Consider the following 27016-nt stretch of genomic DNA (forward strand, 5'->3'; position numbering starts at 1 on the left):
ACCAAGCATACACAGCATACCTTTACAGGGATGCACAGGTGTTCCGTGCAGGTAGTCCCATTGATGTAATTTGGGATGTAGCAACTGCACGAACAGAGACATTGCTTTCAATTTTACATCTATGTAGGTCCGCATGCATGTCACTGAGCTCACACTGTCTGCGTTCGGGGTCATGTACCCACACAGATGTCAGATTGAGAACAGCAGCTATGCCTGTGCAGCATCCCAATTTACATAAATGGGACTGCCTGTATGGGAATGCATGGAACATATGACCCCCATGGGTGTACACTTTAGTATGCTTTTAGTGTATTTTTTGTAAAAATAGCGATATGATGAACATTTGTGCAATTATTGCAGGGGGCCCAAATAATCTGTGGCACTTTTTTTATTCTACAGGTCATGTGCTTTTAGAAAATGTCTAATTTGAAGTGGTCTTTTCAAGCTTTAACTGAATAATGGTAACCTCCCGATTTTTAGAGTAAATTGTTATTTACAGTTTTGCACACCTTCAATTTTCACCATTTCACAAAAAGATACAATTTAAAATATACAAATATTTGTTATTTATTAACTCAATACAGTTTTAACTATTATATTTACTAAGAATTTAGCATAAATATTGTACATTTTATCATGTATGAATCCACTGTTAATGATTATATTGTATTTTTAGCGAAAATATTGCTTTGGTAAACATTTGCGCAAATATCATAGAGCCTTAAAAATCAATAGCAGCTTCTTTTTACTCTACTGGTCCTATGCTTTCATAAAATATATGGTTTGGGGGGGTCTTCACAAATTCTGAAAGCTGTAAGTGAAAAATTAAAACCTCCAGATTTTTTAAAGGGAATTTTTGGGTACGTTGAATTTTCACCATTTTGAAAAAGGAGCAATTTAGGATTTACAAATATTTGTTATTGATTAACTCCATACAGGTTAACCACTTCAGGACCTGCGCACGACTATATACATCCTCTTTTTGAAGAGGGATATCTTGTAAACGGCAGCAGCTGCTGCCACAACCGAGATATCCATCTCTACAGGCACCGGTCCTGTAAACGATAATGGTGGTCTGCGCGGCGGATTTGCCGCAAGATCACTGTTATTGGCGGCGGTAGAGGGGCCCCCCTCCCGCACCCACCGCCGCTTACCGGAGCCGTCGGCAGTGGCAGAGGCGATTGGGTCCTTCTCCCTTTGTGGCATGGATACGAGTGAGGGGAAGATGGCCTCCACCCGTCTCTATACCATAGCAGGGCGGAAGCGGCGTCAAAACGTCACTTCCGCCCGTACGTCTTAAAGGGCCTATTTATTTTGTAATTTTTTTTATTGCATTTTAGCCTAAATATGAGATCTGAGGTCTTTGTGTCCCCAAATCTCATATTTAAGAGGACCTGTCATGCTTTTTTCTATTACAAGGGTTGTTTACATTCCTTGTAATAGGAATAAAAGTGATCCAATTTTTTTATTTATTTTTTAAAACAGAGTTTTTTTTTTAAAGCACCCCAGTCCCGACGACCTCGTGCGCAGAAGCGAATCCATACGTGAGTAGCGCCCACATATGAAAACGAAGTTAAAACCACACATGTGAGGTATCAGCGCGATCGTTAGAGCGAGAACAATAATTCTAGCCCTAGACCTCCTGTGTAACTTAAAACATGAAACCTGTAGAATTTTTTAAACATCGCCTATGGAGATTTTTAATGGTAAAAGTTTGACGCCATTCCACGAGCGGGCGCAATACCTGTTTTAACCAGTTAAGGACCGCCGCACGACTATTTACTTCGGCAGAATGGCACGGCTGGGGACATGGACGTACAGGTACGTCCCCTTTAAGATGCCCAGCCGTGGGTTGCGAACCGGTCCTGTCCTCCATGACTGCGCCAGCGGGACCCGTGGACCTGATTGCCGCCGGTGTCCCGTGATCGGGTCACAGAGAGGAAGAATGGGAGAGGTGAGTGTAAACAAACCTTCCCAGTTCTTCCTAGTGTGGCTATCAGTGATTGTCTGTTCCCTGTGTTAGGGAACGACGATCAGTGATGTCACACGCACAGCCACGACCCCCCCACAGTAAGAACACTCCCTTAGTACACACTTAACCCCTACAGCGCCCCCTCCTGGTAAACCCCTTCACTACCAGTGTCATTTTCACCGTAATCAGTGCATTTTTATAGCACTTTTCGTTGTGAAAATGACAATTCTCCCAAAAATGTGTCAAAAGTGTCCGATGACAATCACTGATCACCGCCATTAGTAGTAAAAAAAAAAATTATAAAAATGCCATAAAACTATCCCCTATTTTGTAAACGATATAAATTTAGCGCAAACCAATCAATAAACGCTTATTGCTATTTGTTTTACCAAAAATATGTAGAAGAATACGTATTGGCCTAAACTGAGGAAAAAATGTTTTTTTTATATATTTTTGGGGGATATTTATTATAGCAAAAAGTAAAAAATATAGAATTTTTTTAAAATTGTCGCTCTATTTTTGTTTATAGCGCAAAAAATAAAAACTGCAGAGGTGATCAAATGCCACCAAAAGAAAGCTCTATTTGTGGGAAAAAAGAACGCCAATTTTGTTTGGAAGCCACGTCGCACGACCGCGCAATTGTCAGTTAAAGCGACGCAGTGCCAAATCGCAAAAAGGGACCAGGTCCTTTACCTGCATATTGGTCCGGGTCTTAAGTGGTTAAACTTGTAAACACTGAGTCTTAAAAACAGGCAAGGTCCTTAATTGGTTAAGCTTTTATATTTAGCAGGAATTTTGTAAAATTAGCTGTGTTTTTATCTGCTAATAAAGGTTTCAGTCTATTATTTGCGACTATATTGGTTTTATAAACATTTGTGCAAATACAGCAGGGTCTAAAAAATCTGTAGCACCTTCTTTTTATTCTAGAGGTTATATTCTTTCAGATAATATATGGTTTTGGGGTTCTTGCACAAATTCTGAAAGCTGGAAGGGAAAAATTAAAACCTTCAGATTTTAAGAGAAATTTGGATATTAAAATTTTTCAATACGTTTGATTTTCATCATTTTTCAAAAAGGCTCAATGTAAAAAAAAAATGTTTTTGTTATTCATTAACTCCATACAGGTTAAGCTTTTATATTTAGATGGGATTTAGCAGGAAATTTGTAAAATGTGCTGTGTTTTTATCTGCTAATAATGGTTTTAGTGTATTTTTTACAAATATATTGGTTTGATAAACAATTGCGCAAATACCGCTGGGTCTAAAAAATCTGTAGCACCTTCTTTTTATTCTACTGATCATGTGCTTTCAGAAAATATATAGTTGGGGGGGGGGGGTTGTGTAAGCTATAAGTGAAAAATAAAAAAAGCAAAAAGCAAAGGAAAAATTGCAAAAATAGTATGGCCACCTGAGTGTACAAAATGGAGCAGCGAAAGGGTTAAAGTATTTTATGCATTAGGATAAAAACATTCTGTGTGCAACAGGCGCCCCAGCACTCCCTAATACTTACCTGAGCCCCATCTCTCTCCAGCATGTCCACAAGTTCCTCAGCCGCCCGGGACTCTGCTCCAGATTTGCTGAGACACAGCAACAGTGCGATTGGCTCCCGCTGCTGTCAATTAAAGTCAGTTAGCTAATCAGGAGAGAGAGGGGCTGGGCCAAAACAGGGCTCCCTGTCTGAATAAACACAGGAAGCTCTCACTCGGCTTAGATGCACCCATAGCAAGCTGCTTGTTGTGGGGGCACTCGACAGGAGGGAGGGCCAGGGAAGCCAAAAAGGGACCCGTGAAAAGGAGGATCTGGGCTGCAAAACCAACTGTACAGAGCAGGTAAGTATAACATGTTTGTTATTTTTATAGAAAAAAAGACAAGACTTTACAATCACTTTAATGCATTCTAAGCATTAAGGCAAACAAAAATTCTAGGTGCAGCTCTCCCCATCTCGATCCAGCAATGTGCATGAGAGCAGCGGCTCTCATGGGTCTCTCTCTCCTCATTGGCTCAGTTGTACTGCCAATCACAGCCAGTGAGCCAATGAGGAGAGAGAGCTGCTGGCACTGTCGAGCCGCACTCTGTGTGTAAATGGACACACAGAGCGCAGCTCAGGAACAAGCCTAGTCGAGTGCCTCCATAGAAAGAGGCTTGCTATGGGGGCACTCAGCAGGGGGGAGGAGCCAGGACCGATGGCAGGGGACCCAAAAAGAAAATGGGGCTGCTCTGTGCAAAACTAGGTAAGTGTAACTTTTTTTTTTTTATTATTCTTTCCTTTTACATAACTTTAATTATTATGGGTGCATTTATTATTTTATTTGCAAAAAATTTACTTCGCCTTTAAGCAGTTTCCATCATGCACACTTCTCCCACATAAGAAAAAATTGCATCATGCTTTTCTTCTATTGTCACAGCACAAGACAAAGTCCTTGAATCTCATTCAGTGAATGGAAGAGTAGTAGCTCAAATGACTAAATGGGACTTTGCACGGCTTCCGTAGACTCTGACCGGAGTGCTGATTATGTAGATTATCCAGGATCAGAACAAGTTTCAGCAGCTGTCAAGATGTGTTCTCTTGTTATGATCACAGCTTGTTTCTGGGCTCATATATAAACTTACTCTTGTAAATCGCACTTTATAGATACATCCAGCAGTGTCTTGGTGATGAAAACTAGCAGAGACAATTTATCAACTACGGCTTCTGAAGCTACAGCGATGCCTGAGACTGTGGGATCCTTGATGGGAACTTTCTGCTCTGTAAGTTGAAATTTTACACATTGGCTGTGTGCCAGCTTCCCTATTTATTCAGGTCACGATGCTGTTGCTCACCATGAACACAAATCCTCTTTAGGCTCCATGCACACTGGCTTAAAAAAGGTTGCTTCTACAGGAGTTTTGTGTTCTGCCTGTAGAAGCAGCTCAATGTTTTCCTATGTGTCCATACACCTTCTGTATGCGTTTCTGATTGGAGCATACTGGCAGAAAAAACGTAAACGAAAAAACGTAAAACTCTCGTCTGAACTTTGTACAAAAAATGCTCTATATGAGAACATATTTTTTTTTAAGCCCAGTGTGCATGGAGCCTTATGGTGGCCATACACTAGATGAAAAATGGTTTGAAAATCTGTCACTTGGACAGTTCGTTCGTTAATCGTGCAGTAAAGTCAAAAATCGGTTATGATGCATTTGAGCTGAGAAATCGAAGAAAAAGTTTGGAAAACCTCAACCGAACGGACGATAAATTGAAAGGTTAATGTGTTTCTTGCCCAAACAGTTTTCACTAGGCATATGTGACAAAACAAACAAAAAAACGAATTAATTTATGTCCGTTGAACAATTTATCAATCAAATTATCATCAGATGGACCGCACATACTATACTTACAATTCTTCCAATATAAAGTTATTTGACACATGCTGTATGATAACCTCTTGTTTGTACAAATTGTGCAGAAAACAATAACATTTATGGAAAATAAATAAATAAACGAGTTGATTACTTGATAGCAAAATTGTTTGCGCTAACAGCCATTTGTTTTGTTTTTCAAAAACTCGTTTGAACGATTTTTCAACAGGTGTATAGCTAGCATTACACTTGAGCTTTGGAAAAGGGTTAACACAGCTAAAAGCTTTTGTTAGGGAAGGAATTTGTATGTAGCTCTTCACTTATGTTGAGGAATGTCATGGCCTTGTACAGATCTCCTTACCTGCAAAGAAACAAATAGCAGTTACTGTGACCATTGTCCAGACTTAACAGCCGTTTAGACTAGGTTGCAAAACAGTAGCTAGACATTGACTTGTGTGCATGGACTTTGACACTTTTGACAAAAAGCAAAAAAAATAAAAAAAAAGCATACGGTATGAAAATCTTTTAATATATGATCACATTATGAACTACTAGGGAATGCAAATGAGATCTTGAATGTTTTAACAGCAGTAATATATGTCTGATTAACACAGTTATTTATCTAGAGTCACTTGACAGTGTCTAAGTTTGTTTTTTATTTTACAGCAGTATGTTTGTTTCACTCTGCACAATAGTCTATAGAGATTGTACATTTTATATTGTTTATTTAAAATTTGGTAAGTCATTTTAGAAATCAAATGCACAGAGGTTCATAAAATAATTTCCCCTAAATATATTTTTCAATTTTGCTTACATATATTCTTCAGTCTGTTCTGGGGCTAATCAAGAACCAGCTCAGTACCTTCACAGTGCTCCAAAAATGAGTAGTGGCAGCAGCACGAGGGGCTCCCAGATGGGTGCAAGGAGTGTCCACTCAACAGTTCAATGTGGGAGCTGGAATACCCAGACCGAGAGGAGTGGTGCCATAAGTTTGTTTCACTAGCACACTCAGAGCTCTATTTATTGACACACTCTTCCAAGCCAGTCAAGAGGAAAGACTCCGGAAGATAGCATTAAGAAAAATAAAAAAAATGGAATGCTTAAAGGGGAAGTATAGCCAAAGCAATTTTGCCTATACTTCTGGGGATCACATGAATGCAATTTATTCTTCCCTCCTGTGACCCATTTTCAGCTGACAGTAAGCTTAACCACTTAAAGCAGGGGGTTCTCCCTATAAACCCCAAAAAAAAAAAAAAAATGTCTTCTACCATAAAATCAGGCATTGTAGCGCGAGCTACAGTATGCCTGTCCCGATTTTTTTATCCCCGTACTCACCGTGTACTCGTACATCGAAGATACCGACTCCCCTCGGGGAATGGGCGTGCCTATGGAGACGGAGGATGATTGACGGCCGGCTCTGGCGCGTCACACTTGCCTGGAAATAGCCGAAATAGGCTTGGCTCTTCACGGCGCCTGCGCATAGCCTGTGCGCAGGCGCCGTGAAGAGCCGAGACCTACTCCGGCTGTCTTCGGGGAGAGTGACGTGCCAGGGCCGGCCGTCAATCATCCTCCCTCTCCATAGGCACGCCCATTCCCCGCGGGAGCCGAAATCTATAATGTACGAGTACACAGTGAGTACGGGGGTAAAAAAATCGGGAGAGGCATACTGTAGCTTGCGCTACAATGCCTGTCTCGATGGTAAAATCGTGTCACTGAGGGTGAACCACCGCTTTAAGCCCCGGACCAATACGCTGTCTAAAGACCCAAGGTGTTTTTACAATTTGTCACTGCGCTGCTTTAACTGGTAATTGCGCGGTCATGCAATGTTGTACCGAAACGAAATTTGCGTCCTTTTCTTCCCACAAATAGAGCTTTCTTTTGATGGTATTTGATTGCCTATGCGATTTTTATTTTTTGCGATATAAACGGAAAAAGACCGAAAATTTGGAAAAAAAATAATTTTTCTTATAACAAAAAGTAAAAAATATCGAATAAACTAAATTTTAGTCAAACATTTAGGCCAAAATGTATTCAGCCACATGTCTTTTGTAAAAAAAATCGCAATAAGCGTATATTTATTAGTTTTCGCAAAAATTATAGCGTCTACAAACTAGGGTACATTTTCTGGAATTTACACAACTTTTATTTTATGACTGCCTATCTCATTTCTTGAGGTGCTAAAATGGCAAGGCAGTACAAAACCCCCCCCCAAATGACCCCATTTCGAAAAGTAGACACCCCAGGGAAACTGCTGAGAGGCATGTTGAGTCCATTGAATATTTTTTTTTTTGTCCCAAGTGATTGAATAATGACAAAAAAAAAAAAAATTACAAAAAGTTGTCACTAAATGATATATTGCTCACACATGCCATGGTTATATGTGGAAAAAAATTCTGCTGCTTCTTCTGAGTACGGGGATACCACATGTGTGGGACTTTTTGGGAGCCTAGCCAAGTACGGGACCCCGAAAACCAAGCACCGCCTTCAGCATTTCTAAGGGCGCAAATTTTTGATTTCACTCCTCACTACCTATCACAGTTTCGAAGGCCATAAAATGCCAAAATAGCACAAAACCCCCCCAAATGACCCCATTTTGGAAAGTAGACACCCCAAGCTATTTGCTGAGAGGCATGTCGAGTCCATGGAATATTTTATATTTTGACACAAGTTGCGGGAATATGACAAACTGATTTTGTTTTGCACAAAGTTGTCACTAAATGATATATTTCTCACACATTCCATGGTTATATGTGGAATTGCACCCCAAAATACATTCTGCTGCTTCTCCTGAGTACAGGGATACCACATGTGTGGGACTTTTTGGGAGCCTAGCCGCGTACGGGACCCCGAAAACCAATCACCACCTTCAAGATTTCTAAGGGCATAAATTTTTGATTTCACTCCTCACTACCTATCATAGTTTTGAAGGCCATACAATGCCAAGATGGCACACAACCCCCCCAAATGACCCCATTTTGGAAAGAAGACACCCCAAGCTATTTGCTGAGAGGCATGTTGAGTCCATGGAATATTTAATTTTTTTGCCCCAAGTGATTGAATATTGACCAAAAAAATAAATAAAAAATAAATTACAAAACGTTGTCACTAAATGATATATTTCTCACACATGCCATGGTTATATGTGGTATTGCACCCCAAAATACATTCTGCTGCTTCTCCTGAGTACGGGGATACCACATGTGTGGGACTTTTTGGGAGCTTAGCCGCGTACGGGACCCCGAAAACCAATCACCACCTTCAAGATTTCTAAGGACATAAATTTTTGATTTCACTCACACAAATCTTGAAGGCGGTGATTGGTTTTTGGGGTCCCGTACTTGGCTAGGCTCCCAAAAAGTCCCACACATGTGGTATCTCCGTACTCAGAAGAAGCAGCAGAATGTATTTTGGGGTGCAATTCCACATATAACCATGGCATGTGTGAGAAATTTATCATTTAGTGACAACGTTTTGTAATTTTTATTTTTTTTTGGTCAATATTCAATCACTTGGGGCAAAAAAATTAAATATTCCATGGACTTAACATGCCTCTCAGCAAATAGCTTGGGGTGTCTTCTTTCCAAAATGGGGTCATTTGGGGGGGTTGTGTGCCATCTTGGCATTTTATGGCCTTCAAAACTATGATAGGTAGTGAGGAGTGAAATCAAAAATGTATGCCCTTAGAAATCTTGAAGGTGGTGATTGGTTTTCGGGGCCCCGTACGCGGCTAGGCTCCCAAAAAGTCCCACACATGTGGTATCCCCGTACTCAGGAGAAGCAGCAGAATGTATTTTGGGGTGCAATTCCACATATAACCATGGCATGTGTGAGCAATATATCATTTAGTGACAACTTTGTGCAAAAAAAAATCAGTTTATCATATTCCCGCAACTTGTGTCAAAATATAAAATATTCCATGGACTCGACATCCCTCTCAGAAAATAGCTTGGGGTGTCTACTTTCCAAAATGGGGTCATTTGGGTTTTTTTTGTGCTATTTTGGCATTTTATGGCCTTCGAAACTGTTATAGGTAGTGAGGAGTGAAATCAAAAATGTACACCCTTAGAAAGCCTGAAGGCGGTGATTGGTTTTTGGGGTCCCGTACGCGGCTAGGCTCCCAAAAAGTCTCACACATGAGGTAGCCCCGTACTCAGGAGAAGCAGCAGAATGTATTTTGGGGTGTAATTCCACATATGGGGGGAGTATGCTTTGCGCGTGGGTGTAAGCGTTACTGGCACTAACTAGCTACCTAGCGGCACCAGCGACACTAATACAGCGATCAGAAAAATGATCGCTTAGTGATGCTGGCAATAGGGGGGTGAAAGGGTTAACTCTAGGGGCAATCAGGGGTTAAAACCTTTATTAGAAAATGTATGGGGGTACCTAACGCTATAAAAACCTAGCGGGCGAACCTCAAAAAATAACTAGCTACCTAGCGGCACTAATACAGCGATCAGAAAAACATAAAAAATAACTAGCTACCTAGCGGCACCAGCGACACTAATACAGCGATCAGAAAAACGATTGCTTAGTGACGCTGGCAATAGGGGGTGAAAGGGTTAACTCTAGGGGCAATCAGGGGTTAAAACCTTTATTAGAAAATGTTTGGGGGTACCTAACGCTATAAAAACCTGGCGGGCGAACCTCAAAAAATAACTAGCTACCTAGCGGCACCAGCGACACTAATACAGCGATCAGAAAAACGATCGCTTAGTGACGCTGGCAATAGGGGGGTGAAAGGGTTAACTCTAGGGGCAATCAGGGGTTAAAACCTTTATTAGAAAATGTATGGGGGTACCTAACGCTATAAAAACCAGGCGGGCGAACCTCAAAAAATAACTAGCTACCTAGCGGCACGAGCGACACTAATACAGCGATCAGAAAAACGATCGCTTAGTGACGCTGGCAAAAGGGGGGTGAAAGGGTTAACTAGGGGGTGATCAAGGGGTTAAAACCTTTATTGGGGGGGGGGTAGGGGGCTACCCTGGACCTAACACTTTTAACCCCTTGATCACCCCCTAGTTAACCCTTTCACCCCCCTTTTGCCAGCGTCACTAAGCGATCGTTTTTCTGATCGCTGTATTAGTGTCGCTCGTGCCACTAGGTAGCTATTTTTTTTTGAGGTTCGCCGCCATGTTTTTATAGCGTTAGGTACCCCCATAAATTTTCTAACGCTATAAAAACATGGCGGCGAACCTCAAAAAAAAAACTAGCTACCTAGTGGCACGAGCGACACTAATACAGCGATCAGAAAAACGATCGCTTAGTGACGCTGGCAAAAGGGGGGTGAAAGGGTTAACTAGGGGGTGATCAAGGGGTTAAAAGTGTTAGGCCCAGGGTAGCCCCCTACCCCCCCCCAATAAAGGTTTTAACCCCTTGATCACCCCCTAGTTAACCCTTTCACCCCCCTTTTGCCAGCGTCACTAAGCGATCGTTTTTCTGATCGCTGTATTAGTGTCGCTCGTGCCGCTAGGTAGCTAGTTTTTTTTTAGGTTCGCCGCCATGTTTTTATAGCGTTAGGTACCCCCATAAATTTTCTAACGCTATAAAAACATGGCGGCGAACCTCAAAAAAAAAACTAGCTACCTAGTGGCACGAGCGACACTAATACAGCGATCAGAAAAACGATCGCTTAGTGACGCTGGCAAAAGGGGGGTGAAAGGGTTAACTAGGGGGTGATCAAGGGGTTAAAAGTGTTAGGCCCAGGGTAGCCCCCTACCCCCCCCCAATAAAGGTTTTAACCCCCTTGATCACCCCCTAGTTAACCCTTTCACCCCCCTTTTGCCAGCGTCACTAAGCGATCGTTTTTCTGATCGCTGTATTAGTGTCGCTCGTGCCGCTAGGTAGCTAGTTTTTTTTTAGGTTCGCCGCCATGTTTTTATAGCGTTAGGTACCCCCATAAATTTTCTAACGCTATAAAAACATGGCGGCGAACCTCAAAAAAAAACTAGCTACCTAGTGGCACGAGCGACACTAGTACAGCGATCAGAAAAACGATTGCTTAGTGACGCTGGCAAAAGGGGGGTGAAAGGGTTAACTAGGGGGTGATCAAGGGGTTAAAAGTGTTAGGTCCAGGGTAGCCCCCTACCCCCCCAATAAAGGTTTTAACCCCTTGATCACCCCCTAGTTAACCCTTTCACCCCCCTTTTGCCAGCGTCACTAAGCGATCGTTTTTCTGATCGCTGTATTAGTGTCGCTCGTGCCACTAGGTAGCTAGTTTTTTTTTTGAGGTTCGCCGCCATGTTTTTATAGCTTTAGGTACCCCCATACATTTTCTAGCGCTATAAAAACATGGCGGCGAACCTAAAAAAAAACTAGCTACCTAGTGGCACCAGTGGCGTCTCCAGCTTTCATATTTAGGGGGGACACATGGGGGGACAGGGACAAAAGTAGGGGGGCAAACTATAAAATGCAATTATATATATATATATATATATATCCTGGGGCCCTTTACTATGATCCCACTATGGGCCCTTTCATATGTTCTGCAGTGAGCTCCCTTCCTACTATACTGGGGCCCCCCAGGGTGGCAGAAAACAAGAGATATATGTCACCAGCACACCAAGAAAATATAAGGGTCCAAAACAGTGGGAGAACTATCATTGTTGCAAAGATTGTCTTGCCACCGGGCCCTGGTGTTCTGCCACAGTGGGGATCCCCAGCTCTCCTGTCCCTGCTATTTACAGCGCTGGTCTGGCATCTGTCTCCTTGGCAGCGGCGGCAGTCTATTAGGACCTAGTGCTGGTGACATTATGGGTGCATGCAGGGGAAGGCTGGCACTATTGGTTATAGAGAGCCGAGCCCCCAGCTGGTCACCTAGCAGCAGTAATGCTGTATAACCTTCTCTGTTGACATGCTGATCGGCATGTGATCCAGGTGATGCTCCCAGTCAGATCTAATAAACACAGTATTTATTAGCATCAAGAGTACAGCCACATAAATATAATCAACCGTATGATCAGCAGCCGTGTGGGCTCTATGCCTGTAAAGTGTGGGCTTTGATCAATAAAATCTCTGATATTTATGACTAGGATTTGACTAAGAGCATCACCTGGATTGCATCCCGATCAGCATGTCAGAGAAGGGTCCACTGCTGCTAAGCAACCTGCAGGGAGCTCAACTGTCTACAACCAATAGAGATGGGCTCGGGTGTGTTTGAAATCCCACATGCCCGATCACGCCAGGAAGCCGACACTCCACAGTGCTAATCAATGTATGGGCTGCCTAAGAGCTAAGACCAGCCATAGACAGTTTAAATCTCAGCTGGTTCAGCAGAAACTGGCTGAGATTTGAACCATTAATTAGCAGATTTTCTTATAATTATCACTAGTGGTTGCTGTATAGCCACTGGTGATAATCACTGTTTGTCAGGAGAATAGAATTGCTGGGCAGGAGGGATATTCCCCTGTCACCACTGTCTGTTGATGGGGGAATCATGCAAGTTTCTTTCCTGCAATCTGTGGATGCAGGAAAGAAATTTGCACCGTATATTATCTGCCTAACTGAAAGTGAAAGTAAATTGTGAATGTTTTGAAAGAACAGGAGAGGGGGAGGGAGACAGATGGGGGGGGAGAGAGAAGGGATGGAGATAATGTAGTTCAGTGATTACAGTGTACTGCAGTCTGCAGTGCACACACTTAAACACGGTCCAGGCTAGAATATCTGGTTGTGTGAGCGCTCGCATTATGCAGTGATGGCGAGCAGAGGGAGGGGGAGGAATCCCCCGCAGAGCTGACTGGGGACGCTTTCCCTCTCGGGGAGCAAAATACAAAAATTGCAAAAAAAAATAAAAAAAATAAAAAAAATTTTTTTTTTGGGGGGGGGGGGGCACATGGTGGGGCACAGCATGATGTTGGGGGGGTCAGGGCCCCCTCTGCCCCCCCCCCCCTAGGGACGCCCCTGAGTGGCACAAGCGACACTAATACAGCGATCAGAAAAACGATCGCTTAGTGACGCTGGCAAAAGGGGTGTGAAAGGGTTAACTAGGGGGTGATCAAGGGGTTAAAACCTTTATTGGGGGGGGGGGGGGTAGGGGGCTATCCTGGACCTAACACTAACTGCCTGTCACACTGACACTAAATGACAGTAAATGATCACTGCTATTTAGTGACAGTGTGACAGGGGGGGGCTGGGGGGGTGACCGGGGGGGGGGATTGTATGCCTATGTGTCTGTGTGTCAGTGTAGTGCTTGTGTACTCACTGTGTGATGTCTCCGCTCCTCCGCCGGACGAATATACCGACGGGAGGAGCGGTGACATCACTTCCTCCTCTGCCTGTGTTTACAATGCAGGCAGAGGAGGGCGGGGGAGGAAGCGCATTGGCTAGGGAGCGATCGGGAGGGGGCGGACAAAAACGAACCGCCGCCCCCTCATCCCGGATCGCTCCTGAAGATTACCGACCCGCGGCATGTACCGGGGGGGTCCCGATCCCCGTCAAGCAGGGCACGTACAGGTACGTTGATGTGCCTGTCCGTGCCATTCTGCTGACGTAAATGTACATGAGCGGGTCGGGAACTGGTTAGGCCCGCTGTCAGCTGAAGTCACAGAGCCAGTCCAGGCCCTAAAAAGATCCTAGCCATATGGACGGGATCCGCACAGATGCCTGGACAGGCAGCTGGCTTAGCCTCTCAGCAAGCCGCTAAGAGCCTGAGCCAGCTGGTCCTGCCCCCCCACAGCTCAGCGCTCCAGTGAGCGCTTGAGGGGCAGAGCAGAGAGCCAATGACTGATAGTCACAGCTCTCTATTTACTAAGGGATGAGATCTGAGCGATCAACGGTCTTTGATCGATTGGTTCTCAGTCTTTGGGCCAGTGGGGAACAGATTCAGCATTAGATTGATGCTGCATCCATCTAGGTGTGTATAAATGTTTTTTTTTTTTTAAAAGAAGGACAGTTTAAGTTTGAGAGCAAAATTGTGAATGCTGATCTTATCATTGGAAGCTTTCATAACAAAAGGAGGCCTTTAGGGTTTGATAATGTATGCTGTAAGTTATGAGGGATGGAGAAATAGGGACACCATGCTTCTCGTTGCTATATTGATGGGGTGGTACTTCAGTGGTTGTAACACATCCAGTAAAAAAAAAAAAAAAAATTAACCACTTCAGCCCCGGAAGAATTTACCCCCTTCCTGACCAGAGCACTTTTTGCGATTTGGCACTGCGTCCCTTTAACTGAAAATTGCACAAACAAAATTTACGTCCTTTTTTCACCATAAATGGAGCTTTCTTTTGATGGTATTTGATCACTGCTGCGGTTTTAATTTTTTGCGCTATAAACAAAAAAAGAGCGACAATTTTGAAAAAAAGCAATATTTTTAACATTTTGCTATAATAAATAAATATATATATATATATATATATATATGTGTATAAAAAGTTATTTCTCAGTTTAGGCCGATGTGTATTCTTCTACATATTTTTGGAAATAAAATCGCAATAAGCGTATATTGATTGGTTTGCGCAAAAGTTATAGCGTCTACAAAAAGGGGATAGTTTTATGGCATTTTTATTATTAATTATTAGTAATGGCGGCGATCAGCGATTTTTATCGTGACTGCGACATTATGGCTGACACTTTTGACGCTGTTTTGGGACCATTCTAATTTATACAGCGATCAGTGCTATAAAAATGCACTGATTACTGTGTAAATTACACTGGCAAGGAAGGGGTTAAACACTATGGGGCGATGACGTGGTTAAGTGTGTCCAAGAGAGTGATTCTTTTTTTTTTATATATATTTTATTGAGGGAGTTATTCTAACTGTAGGGGGGATGGGCTACAAGTGACATGACAGTGATCACTGCTCCTGATGACAGGGAGCAGTAGATCACTGTCCTGTCACTAGGCAGAACAGGGAAATGCCTTGTTTACATAGGCATCTCCCCGTTCTGGAGCACGGTCATTCAAAGCAACGTACAGATACATTGCTTTGCACAGCCATGCCATTCTGCCGACGTATATCGGTGTTAGCCGGTCGGCAAGTGATTTATAGGGTCGATTCTTTATGGTTAACTCTAAACTGATGAGCTATGATAAGTAAAGGTTTTTAAAGCCTTGCCTATACACAATTTTGCGATCATAATGTTTTACTGGGAAGAAGGGTGACCGCTCAGATAAACCAAAGAACTCTCTCACCAGATCCAAAACCCTGGGTGCCGGCAATGCAATGCTATGATTAAGCACTGTATGACAGTGTGAAACGAGTCAGCTGTTTTTTCTAATTTCTGCTGTGACATGTTAGTTTTGTGACCAATTTTTATTAAAATGGAACGTTTTTTGGAGTGCGGCTGTCCTAGTCTTCCTCATCAGTTTTTATAATGTTTTACTGCTTTCCTGTTTCACAAGCAACTTTAATGCACTGTTCAGATCTTGCAGATCGAGCATTCCCACTGGCGTTTTTTAAAGTGAGATTTACATGTGCTTCTGCGTGTCTTACATAGGGCAGCCTATTTACTTTAGCAAGCTGCCCTATGCACGTTTGTCGCCATAAAGAAGCTCCTGCTCCTTTTTGGGCAATGAGCTTAATGCAGTTTTTTAAGGCGCATTTTGCAGCGATTCTGTTGCCTGGAATCCTTTTGGCCTCATCAGCCAGAGAGCCTGATAAAATGGTGATCTGGCTCTGCGTGTTTGTCGTACCCCACTTCTTTGGGGATTGTTGCGCCACACGCTTAACTAGAGACTCCATCTGTTGGATTTCAGTACCTTTTACTCCGACCGCCTGGGCATCGCATGAGTCGCACAGGACTTGCCCTCCGGGACTCGTGTCCCGCTCCTCAAAAGGCTCTGCGACCAGAGCGGCTGACGCGGCGGTGGGTGCAAAGTTTGGAGGAGGAATGAAAACATCTCCTCTGTTGGAGGAGGAATGGGAACGTGTTTAAAGGACGAATGGGAACATCTCCTTGTTTGGAGGAGGAATGGAAACATCTCCTCTGATTATGGGTCCTAGACAGAGAGTAACATCTGGACCTGGATGAGGAAGGATGACGTTGCGGCTTAGCAAGGTCCCTGTTGTTTTGTCAATAAACTGGCGGTCCGACCTGGAAGGACTAAAAAGGGGAGAATGGCAAATATGATGTAGGGAATACGTCCATTTCAGTGTGGACCTGGCCCCCCTTCTCACGTCCCATGCACCCAGCGCCTGAGGGCTGGCCGCACGGAGGTGGTGATCTGTCCATGGCGCCCTGGTGGACGAATAGGAGACTATCCTGCAGCTTTGTAGGAGCACTCACATGTCCCGGAAAAAAGAAGTACAGATAGTAGTGCAACTTACCCTTTAAGAGGCATCTCACCCCCCCCCCCCCTTCACCTTAGCCCCAGGCTGGAGCTTACCTAGACCTGAGGGCCTGGTGTCTGGAAGACCCGACACAAGCTACCCACAGTAATCCTCGATATGACAGGGGCTCACAGGGATTCAAAAATCTCTGCCGTAATGACGTCACCACCACGCCTGGACGCAGTGGCGAGCCCCCTGTAGAGTGCCTGGCCGGGACCCAGCTGTGCCACGCATGTACGAATGCGATGCGCATGCGATCACAGAAGCGAGCTGGAGCCGCAACCCGTAAGAGGGAGCTGTGTCCTGGAAATCAGAAGCGTTCTAGGTGCCATAGAGCTGTGGTCATCAACCCCGTCCCCAGGGCCCACCAACAGGCCAGGCTTGCACGATAACTGAAATACATCACAGGTGATATAATTTGCTGCTCAGTGATTGCAGGAGTCTAGACTGCATCTCCCCAGGGTAATACATAAGATCCGGCCTGTCAGTGGACCCTGAGGTCAAGGCCGACGTCCACCGCCATAGAGGGAAAAAGACAGCAGTAAGAAAGGGAGACAAGGCACCTGAGGTGGAGACAAACAGGGGCATATATATATATATATACACATACACACAAAAGCTGCTGCCATGGAGGGATCTTCAGACCTGCCAGCTGATCCACCACGCCTGGGCAAACGAAGGCTGTCCCGACCACCGGACAAAGAGACCTGGAGCCACGCACCCACTTATGCCTGGGCCCTGGGCTATCCTGACTCCGCAGTGCATTGCTTGTAGGTCCAATGAGGAGGAGAAAAAAGGAACAGAGTCTCTAGTGGTGAGCTCACATTTATGGGAGTGGGGTCCTATAGCATATTAGAGGAGGCGGGGTAACCCACACATAGTCTGCCATGGAGTCTGTCAGGAAAGGGATTTTTGTATTTTAACATGTGTCTCGAAAAAAGGCAATTTGCTTGTTTTTCTCTGGAGAAATGTGACACTAAGGGGGTTAAAAGGATTCCAAAAACTGGAGTTACACTTTATAGTGTCAGAAAGAGCAATTTGTGTTGATTAACGGAATAAAGTTTTCTCTTTCATCAACCTATCCTGCCCGTAAAAGAGTATCTGTTTGATATGTCTAGTAATGAGTTCTGCCTAGCAGCACTTGGGTTAGCTGTCTGAATTCCAACCACAGCACTACCTTCAAGGAGTTTGCGTGTTTACCCCGTGCCTGCATGGCTTTCCTTCGGGTACCTCCCACACTCCAAAGTCATACTGGTAGGTTAATTGTCTCCTGTCTAAATTGGCCCTAGTGTGTGTATATGTATGAATGTGAGTTAAGGACTTTAAATTGTAAGCTCCTTGAGGGCAGGGACTGATGTGAATGTACAATATATACTGTATGTAAAGTACTGTGTAAACTGTAGGTCCTATATAAATACCTGTAATAAATAAATAGTAAGCTTTTCATAGGTACTGGTTCTCTCACTGACACGCTTATATTTATAAACTTTTATTTTTGCCTCATATAAAGAATCATTATTTTATAGACATATAATATAGTCCCTATTGCATAAGTAAGTCAACTCCATCGCCTGTGACATTTTTAATCCCTTGCTGTTACCTACCCACTTTCTCTCCATATTGCACACTATACGTCCCATGCAAAACATGCTGTATATTTTGCTTTGAATGCATTGTTAGAGCCTTTTTTCCATGTATCGGCATATGGCAAAATACAGTAAAATATAAAAGTATTTACATTTTATGTCTAATCCCCCCAGCTGAAGGAGTTGAAAGGCAACATAGAAGGAGCCTTTGAAGATATTTTGGAAGAACGGAGAAAATCCAGCGATTTACGATATGCCTTTAGGAATTTTACTCCAGCGATATACAAAGATCTTACTCCATGCAAACCAAGTGTCATTAAAACCACTGTCATGAATTCAGATCGGATGCAATATGTTATGAAGCAGGTAAGCCCCTTCAAAATAATTAACTAGTAACGTTAGTGCATGGCTACATGTGCGTTTTTTTTATCTTCAGGGATTCTAAAATGTATTCCAAATACTGACTTGGTCTTACTGCAAGAGATTGGGTGATTCATGAGAAATAAAATCACAGAGCAATCTCATGAATGAATTACTCTATTTTATTCAAGTATAAGTTTACAATTCACATATTAAATAGGTTTCAATTTGGATTGCCTCCCTACCAAAAATTATTGTGGTGGGGAAAATATAATTAGAAAATATTGCATTTTTATAATAACTTTTAGATAACTGGTCAATGTCTGCCTCAAACTAGGTTGTAGAGAATGCTAGTCACCTTAAAGCGGAGTTCCGGCCACAATTTCACTTTTTAAATATAAATACCCCTGTAATACACAAGCTTAATGTATTCTAGTAAAGTTATTCTGTAAACTAAGGGCGGTTTTGTTAGGTTGTTACAGCATTTAGACACTTTATAAAATAGAAATAGACTGGGGCCATCTTAAGTGTGGGCATCATGAAGCCAGACTGTATGACTTCCTGAATTTCAGCCTTGCAGATCTTGCACATGCTCAGTGCTGCACAAGCAGTGTAATAGGTTTCAGATCAGGTTTCAGCACCTGTACTGTACAAGTCACATGATTCTTCAAGAATGGGGAGTGCAAAGACTCCTGGAAAGTTACACCCACTACATTCCCAGGAGTCTGTGCGGTGTAGGTTAAGCACATAGGTGCAGGAAGAGGGAAGATCAACTATATTGCCTAGCAACAACACTTTGAAGGCATCTAAAAAAAATATATATATATATTTTTAAAACTACTGATGTAATGTTATATTTATGGGTGGAATTCCACTTTAAGGTAGAACCAATGCAACTTTTTTTTGCAGCTCAGGACATGCTATAAAGCCATGATTTTCTCTAAGGTTAGCATTTTATTTCTCATTCTGTTTAGAGTCATGTAGAATAAAAAAAATATATAAATATACCAATTGCTAATCATTAATTAAAATACCAACACTTATGAGCTAAATAATTTTAATTGATAACATACAAACAACACCCTGTATGGACACAGTTACCAGTTACCCAATAATGCAGTTATAGAGGACTGGACCTACGGTACAAAGATTAATTTAATACTGTATCAAGGCAAGAGAAGAATTTCTGATCCAGTAATGCCTTCATAAACTTGCTTTTCGACGCGTTTCACAAAAATATGAGCTTCCTCAGGACAGATACTCGGTATATTTAAAAACAAGAGAGTATATGTATAAGTATTTAACCACTTCAAATCCGCGCTATAGACAAAAGACATCCGCAGCGCGGACCTGAAGTGCCGGGTGGACGTCCTGTGTTTACATCGCCCTGCGCGTCCCCGCGATCGCGCATCGGGCGAAAAACTGTGTTGGCCGTGTCCCTCGGACACAGCCAATCACAGATCGTGCTGAATGGCCAATCACAGCGGCCATTCAGCACTCGATCGAGCCGTCCAATGAGAGATGATCTCAAATGTAAACATATGAGATCATCTCTCATCGCCGGCTTTCTCTCCTCACACACAGACCGCGTGTGAGGAGAGAGTGACAGTGAGAGAACAGTACCGTTACAGTGAGTGAAAACACACACATCAGTGCCCACAGTCCCTGCCAGTGCCACCAGCCAGTGCCACCTGCCAGTGCAATCAGCCAGCGCTACCTGCCAGTGCTACCAGCCAGTGCCACCTGCCCCTGCCATCAGTGCCACCTGCCCCTGCCATCAGTGCCACCTGCCCCTGCCATCAGTGCCACCTGCCCCTGCCATCAGTGCAATCTGCCATCAGTGCTACCTGCCAGTGCGATCTGCCATCAGTGCCACCTGCCAGTGCAATCTGCCATCAGTGCCACCTGCCAGTGCCATCTGCCCGTGCCACCTGCCTGTGCCATCTGCCCGTGCCACCTGCCTGTGCTACCTGCCCGTGCCATCTGCCCGTGCCATCTGCCCGTGCCACCTGCCCGTGCTACCTGCCCGTGCCACCTGCCCGTGCTACCTACCCGTGCCATCTACCCGTGCCATCTGCCCGTGCCATTTGCCGTCATCAACAACAATGGCTAAACGATCGTTTTCCCTCAAGGAGGCGTACGAAATTATTGCGGCCGATGAGAGCAACGGGGAGCTCCCCGATTCGGATTCCTCCGCAAATTCAGACGCCGAATCTGACGTTGACTACGAGCCGGTAGTCAGCAGTGGAGCAGAGACATCCCCGGAGGAGGAGGAAGAGGAGGAAGAGGAAGAAGAAGAGGAAGAAGAAGAAGAGGAGGAAGAAGAGGAGGAAGAGGAAGAAGAAGAGGAAGAAGAAGAGGAAGAAGAGGAGGAGGAGGGTCCGCCCGTCAGACGAAGGCGTATTGCTGAGGAGGCAGTGCCATCCACCAGCACCGTGGTGCCATCCACCAGCACCCGTGTTTCATCCACCAGAACCGCAACACCTCGGCAAGCAAGGTCACGTACCAGTAGGTCCCATGCCAGCCTTCCCTATTCCCTTCAGTACCCCTTGTGGCTTCCTCCTAATTCAGGAGAAGCCAACATTCCCCCTTTCACGGCCCAGCCAGGAGTCCAAGTGGACACAGAAAATTTTCCCCCGATCGATTTTTTTCATCTAATTTTTACTGACGACTTTCTTTCCTCAATTGTTTCCCAGTCCAATCTATATGCCGAACAATTTATTTCCAGTAACCCCACGTCCTCCTATGCCCGTCCCTTCGAGTGGAGACCCGTAACAGTGGAGGAATTCAAAAAAAATTTGGGCCTCGTATTCTGTATGGGACTAAACTATAAAAACGAAGTACGATCATATTGGTCAAAACGCCCCATCTACCACATGCCCATCTTTTCCTCAAAAATGCCCAGGTCCAGATATCAAATGATTATGCGATTCCTACATTACAGTGACAATACCCAGTGCCCTCCCCGAGATGACCCAAATTTTGACAAACTTTATAAAATTCGGCCACTACTAGATTATTTTTCCCAAATTTTCCCCGGACCAAAACATCTGTGTTGACGAGTCCCTTGTAAAATTTTCTGGTAGGCTCGGCATAAAGCAATTTATTCCCTCCAAAAGGGCCCGCTATGGAGTGAAGCTCTACAAATTATGTGACCGTGCCACCGGATATACCTATACCTTCAACATATATGAAGGAAAGGACAGCCAGCTACACCCCCCTAATTGTCCAGACTACATTGGGACCAGCGGGAAAATAGTTTGGCAACTCCTAAACCCACTAATGGAGAAAGGCTACCACTTGTATGTGGACAATTTTTATACCAGTTTGCCCCTGTTCCGAAACCTCTACAGAAAAAAAACACCCGCATGCGGCACCGTACGGTCGAACCGGAAGGGCTTTCCTCAAAGCCTCGTCACCAAGAAACTAAAAAAAGGGGAGACGGCGAGTGCACGCAATGAGGAAGTTCTGGCCGTGAAATGGAGGGACAAAAGGGATGTGTACGTTCTTTCTACCATCCACAAAAACACATTTGTTACCATCAGGAGGAGGAATGGGCAAACCCGGAAACCAAAATGCATTCAAGATTATAATAAGTTCATGGGGGGGTTCGACTTGAACGACCAGATGCTGGAACCGTACCTTTCCACGAGAAGATCTTACCAGTGGTACAAGAAAGTTTCTATTTACCTATTCAATTTGGCCATGTACAACACCTACGTATTATATCGGAAATCCACTGCAAGACCCAAATCCTACCTTTATTACCAGGAGGAAGTCACCACTGCCCTTTTATACCCCAGAAACCCACCAGCAAGCATTCGTTCCGATGTGGTTAGCCGTCTTTACGAGCGCCACTTCCCAGATAGAGTCCCTCCCAGACCAACAGGCCAAAAACGTCAAAAGAAATGCCGGGTGTGCTCCAAAGGAGGAGTGTGAAGAGACACCACTTATTATTGTGCCCAATGCCCTTCCCAACCAGGCCTCTGCGTAGTTGAATGTTTCCGCATTTACCATTCCTCACTAAATTATTAGTCCCTTCCTGCCATTTACCTTCACACCCCTTATACCTCTGCTTATGACCCTGGCTTGTTATTCGACCACGATTCTGCCTACCGATTTTGTTTATACCTCTGCCCGATCTGGAACTGACCCTGGACTGTTATTTGACCACGCTTATGCTTACCGATTATGTTTATAACTCTGCCTGATATGGAACTGACCCTGGACCGTTTGACCACGCTTATGCCTACCGATTCTGTTTATACCTCTGCCTGATCTGGAACTGACCTTGGACCGTTTGACCATTCTTTTTGCCTGCCTCTTGAACTGATCTTTTACCCTGCCAGTGGACTAGTGGGATTCAAAGCACAGGGGTCTCACATGTGAGGGGCTCCAGAATTGTTTTTCTGGATGAAGAAAACTATTGTTTGTTTTCTCATTCTAGATTAGGGTCTGGTTGCCCGGAGGCTTCAAAGAGATTTGGGTGGGAGAAGCCTCTACCCCTGTCCCCATTCTGTCCTGAACGAGGCCCTACTTCTGCCTGCTGCCTGTAGGACCTATGCCATCATGCCTGAGGTGACTATTGACAATATCCCTGCCTGTTGCCTGGACAATTGCATTTTCTTTTGCTGACCAAGTCCCTGCCTGCTGCCTGGACCAGTGCTATCGTCCCGTGGACAACTGCGCTACTAAAACCACAGGTACATTTTTTTGTTTACCCTTTGCTTAGCATAATGTATTTTGGGGTGTAATTCTTGTCATGTGCATGCTATGTGTCGCTAGAACACCTGTTGGTGTTCCTTGCATGTTGGGCCTCTGTATGTGGTCAGGCTGTAAAAAAGTCTCACACATGTGGTATCGCCATACTCAGGAGGAGCAGCAGAATATTTTTTGGGGTGTAATTTTTTCTATGTACATGCTATGTGTTGGAAATATCCTATAAATGGACAACTTTCTGTAAAAAAAAAATGCGTTTTTATTTTTTCCCACATTTTCCAAAAACATCTGGAAAAAAATAAACCGTTCAAAAGACTCATTATGCCTCATAGATTATACGTTGGGGTGTTAGCTTTCCAAAATGGGGTCACTTTGTGGGCATTTCCATTGTCCAGGTGCTCCAGGGCCTTCAAAAGTGTAATAGGTAGTCAACAAGTTGGATGTGTAATTTATGCTCCTAGAACACCTGATGGTGCTCCCTGCATATTGGGGCTCTGTATTTGGTCAGGCTGTGAAAAAGTCCCACACATGTGGTATCGCCATACTCAGGAGGAGTAGCAGAATGTATTTTGGGGTGTACTTTTTGCTATGTACAGGCTATGTGTTGGCAATATCTTATAAATGGACAACTTTGCATAAAAAAAATGCGTTTTCATTTTTTTCCCACATTTTCCAAAAACGTTTGGAAAAAAATGAAACGTTCAAAAGACTCATTATGCCTCATAGATTATACGTTGGGGTGTTAGCTTTCCAAAATGGGGTCACTTTGTGGGCATTTCCATTGTCCAGGTGCTCCAGGGCCTTCAAAAGTGTAATAGGTAGTCAACAGGTTAGATGTGTAATTTATGCTCCTAGAACACCTGATGGCGCTCCCTGCATATTGGGGCTCTGTATGTGGTCAGGCTGTGAAAAAGTCCCACACATGTGGTATCGCCATACTCAGGAGGAGTAGCAGAATGTATTTTGGGGTGTCATTTGTGGTATACACATGCCATGTGAGAGAAATAACCTATTACAATGACAATTTTGTGAGGGGGAAAAAATAAAATAAAAAAAATATTAATTTTGCAAAGAATTGTGGGAAAAAATTACAACATCAAAAACCTCATCATGCATCTTACTAAATACCTTGGAATGTCTACTTTCTAAAAAGGGGTCATTTGGGGGGTATTTGTACTTTCCTGGCGTGTTCAGGGCCCCAAGAAATGAGATAGGCACCGGTACAACAGGTGTGATCATTTTTTTATGATTTGCACCATAGCTTGTAGACTCTCTAACTTTCACAAAGAGCAAATAATATCCACTAATTTGGGTTATTTTTACCAAAGACATGTAGCAGTATAAATTGTGGCCAAAATTTATGAAGAAAAATTAATATTTTGCTACATTTTATCGCATAAACTAAGAAAAATTCATTTTTTTTCAAAATTTTCCGCCTTTTTTCATTTATAGCGCAAAAAATAAAAAGTCCAGAGGTGATCAAATGCCACCAAAAGAAAGCTCTATTTGTATGAAAAAAAGGACAAAAAAATCATTTGGATACAATGTTATATGACTGAGTTATTAACATTCAAAGTGTGAGAGTGCTGAAAGCTGAAAATTGCTCCGGGAACGAAGGTGGTTTAAGTGCCCAGTAAGCAAGTGGTTAATGTAGTATATATCTATATAAGTATGAATCATGATTGTTACAACATTTCTCCAGGAGGAGTACACAAACACTAATTACATGTAGACATAACCTTTATAGTAGCACCCAAATCTATAACGCATATGCTTGTTGTTTTTTGTTTTTATTAGTGGTATCTACTATAGACCACATGATATATGTGTATCCTACTACCATAGACACACATATGCAATTTTGTTTATTCAGTTGCCTGTCAGTTTGGTCAAGTTCTCCCATACCTTGAGCCACAAGTTTACCAGGCAAGCATACACGTTATTATGTCTATATGTAATTAGTCTTTGTGTATATGTACTGCTCCTGGAGAAATGTTGTAACAATCATAATTCATACTTATATAGATATATGCTACATTAAATACTTATACATGTACTCTCTTGTTTATAAAAATACCAGCACCTACCCAGTATCTGTCCTGAAAAAGCTAATAATTCAGTGAAATGCGTTGACGAGCACGTTTTTGGAGGCATTACTGTATCAGAAGATCTTCTCTTACCTTGATATAGTATTCAATTAATCTTTGTACCGTAGGTCCAGTCCTCTATAACTGCATTATTGTGTAACTGGTAACTGTGTCCATACAGGGTGTTGTTTTTTTTTTTAAATTATGTTGTAATAAAATGTATACTTTTTTACTGATTCTCTCTCTCTCACTGTGTGCCCACAATGTCTGCACATTTTTTGACTTGGTCAATCCTTAAATACATATTTTGGATGTTGGCATGGTGAGGGTCCTCCCTACCTGTGTTAAAGGGTCGTACATATGAGACAGAGGCTTACAGAATTTGGAAAGATAGTTAATCAAACCCAGAATACACATTTCTTCTACAGCTCTACTCACACTGTCAAACCATATCCAGTTAGCTCTTGTCCAATGTATGAAAACTCAGTAATTTTCATTTGGAATTTGTGTGTGGTTTGATATGCTTTTTTCTAAGGCCAGCCATAGAAGGATCAAAATTTGGGTGGTTCAGCAGGAATTGGCTGAATTTTCGATATGTCTATGGGCAGGCTGGTTGTACTGTAGTGAAAACATTAATCGACTCTATATCTCGATCTATTCCAGTCTGTTTTTTTATGCAATCACTGCTGGGGGCTAGAACTGCAAGCAGTAATCATTGTATTCTGACGGCTGGGAAATCGATCGATGCATACTAGCATATTATGACAGACGTGTCTTAAAATGAAGCCCTCCAGTGGATCGCTGTCACTGTGGACAGGGCTTCCATCCTCACCCGGTCTTACTTCCAGGTTCACAGGCTTTTATTGTTTGAATGGCCGAGCGGTAATGGCATCAGTCTCGAACATGCACACTGGAGTCATGGCTGTGACACAGCTCTCTCAATGGATGGCATGTCATCCATTGAGAGTGCAATGCGCATGTGCCGATGACATCACTGGCTGCTACTAAAGTACTTATCTCCTAAACAGTGCATGTTTAGGAGATACTTACTGTACCTACAGGTAAGCCTTATTATAGGCTTACCTGTAGGTATAAATAAAAAAGCAGACTTTACTAACGCTTTAACTCTCCTCAAACTCCTAGTAAAGCAGTCTGCAATTCATAATATGGACAGCAGTGCTGTTCACACAATCAAAATATAAAGCATTTGCGTCACATTGCTGCACTTCAAAAATGAAGCTTCATCTGGAGTTTGGAAGGAGTTAAAGCATCTCAACTCTTTCCATTCAAGTCTATGATAACTTGCCATAAATGTGCCAGCATGTGTTTGTGATGCATTTATGGCGCGTTAGGCTTTTTTCACAACAGCCCCCCAAATATTGGGTTTTTAACACACCTGTAACACACGTTAACTGCACATAGGGCATTTGGGGAGTGTTTATTGCACTTGTTAAACATGTGTCAAACTCAAGCGAACAACTCGCATTAACGCTGTAGGTGCGGTTTTGGGGGAAAGTGTGGAGAAGGCAATTGTTACACACATACAAATTTAAACAAATGGTTAGTCAAGTTCAACCCCAATACAATAAATATCTTGTTAGAATATTTACGCTACGCTCCCTTGCATAAATACAAATGGATCTGAACCAATTTGGATCATTCGTTATGTTGTTAGGCTAGTTTGGATG

General features: G+C 43.2%; 1 protein-coding gene across 3 annotated transcripts in view; it reads left to right on the forward strand.

The window, feature by feature from the left end:
• The first annotated feature begins 4321 nt into the window (after positions 1–4321).
• The window catches only part of LOC120937647 (dihydroxyacetone phosphate acyltransferase-like), a 111030-nt gene continuing 88335 nt past the window's right edge, over positions 4322–27016 (forward strand). Inside the window, exons 1-2 of one of the 3 annotated variants that reach the window (XM_040351048.1) lie at positions 4322–4719; positions 18337–18528. In XM_040351048.1, coding sequence (XP_040206982.1) covers positions 4627–4719; positions 18337–18528 — 285 coding nt within the window. In that variant the 5' untranslated portion in view covers positions 4322–4626. The remainder of the gene's footprint in view (positions 4720–18336; positions 18529–27016) is intronic. The other 2 variants (XM_040351049.1, XM_040351047.1) reach the window with 2 other exon arrangements.

The sequence above is a fragment of the Rana temporaria genome, chromosome 4 (assembly GCF_905171775.1).
Source record: "Rana temporaria chromosome 4, aRanTem1.1, whole genome shotgun sequence".
NCBI classification, from domain to species: Eukaryota; Metazoa; Chordata; class Amphibia; order Anura; family Ranidae; genus Rana; species Rana temporaria.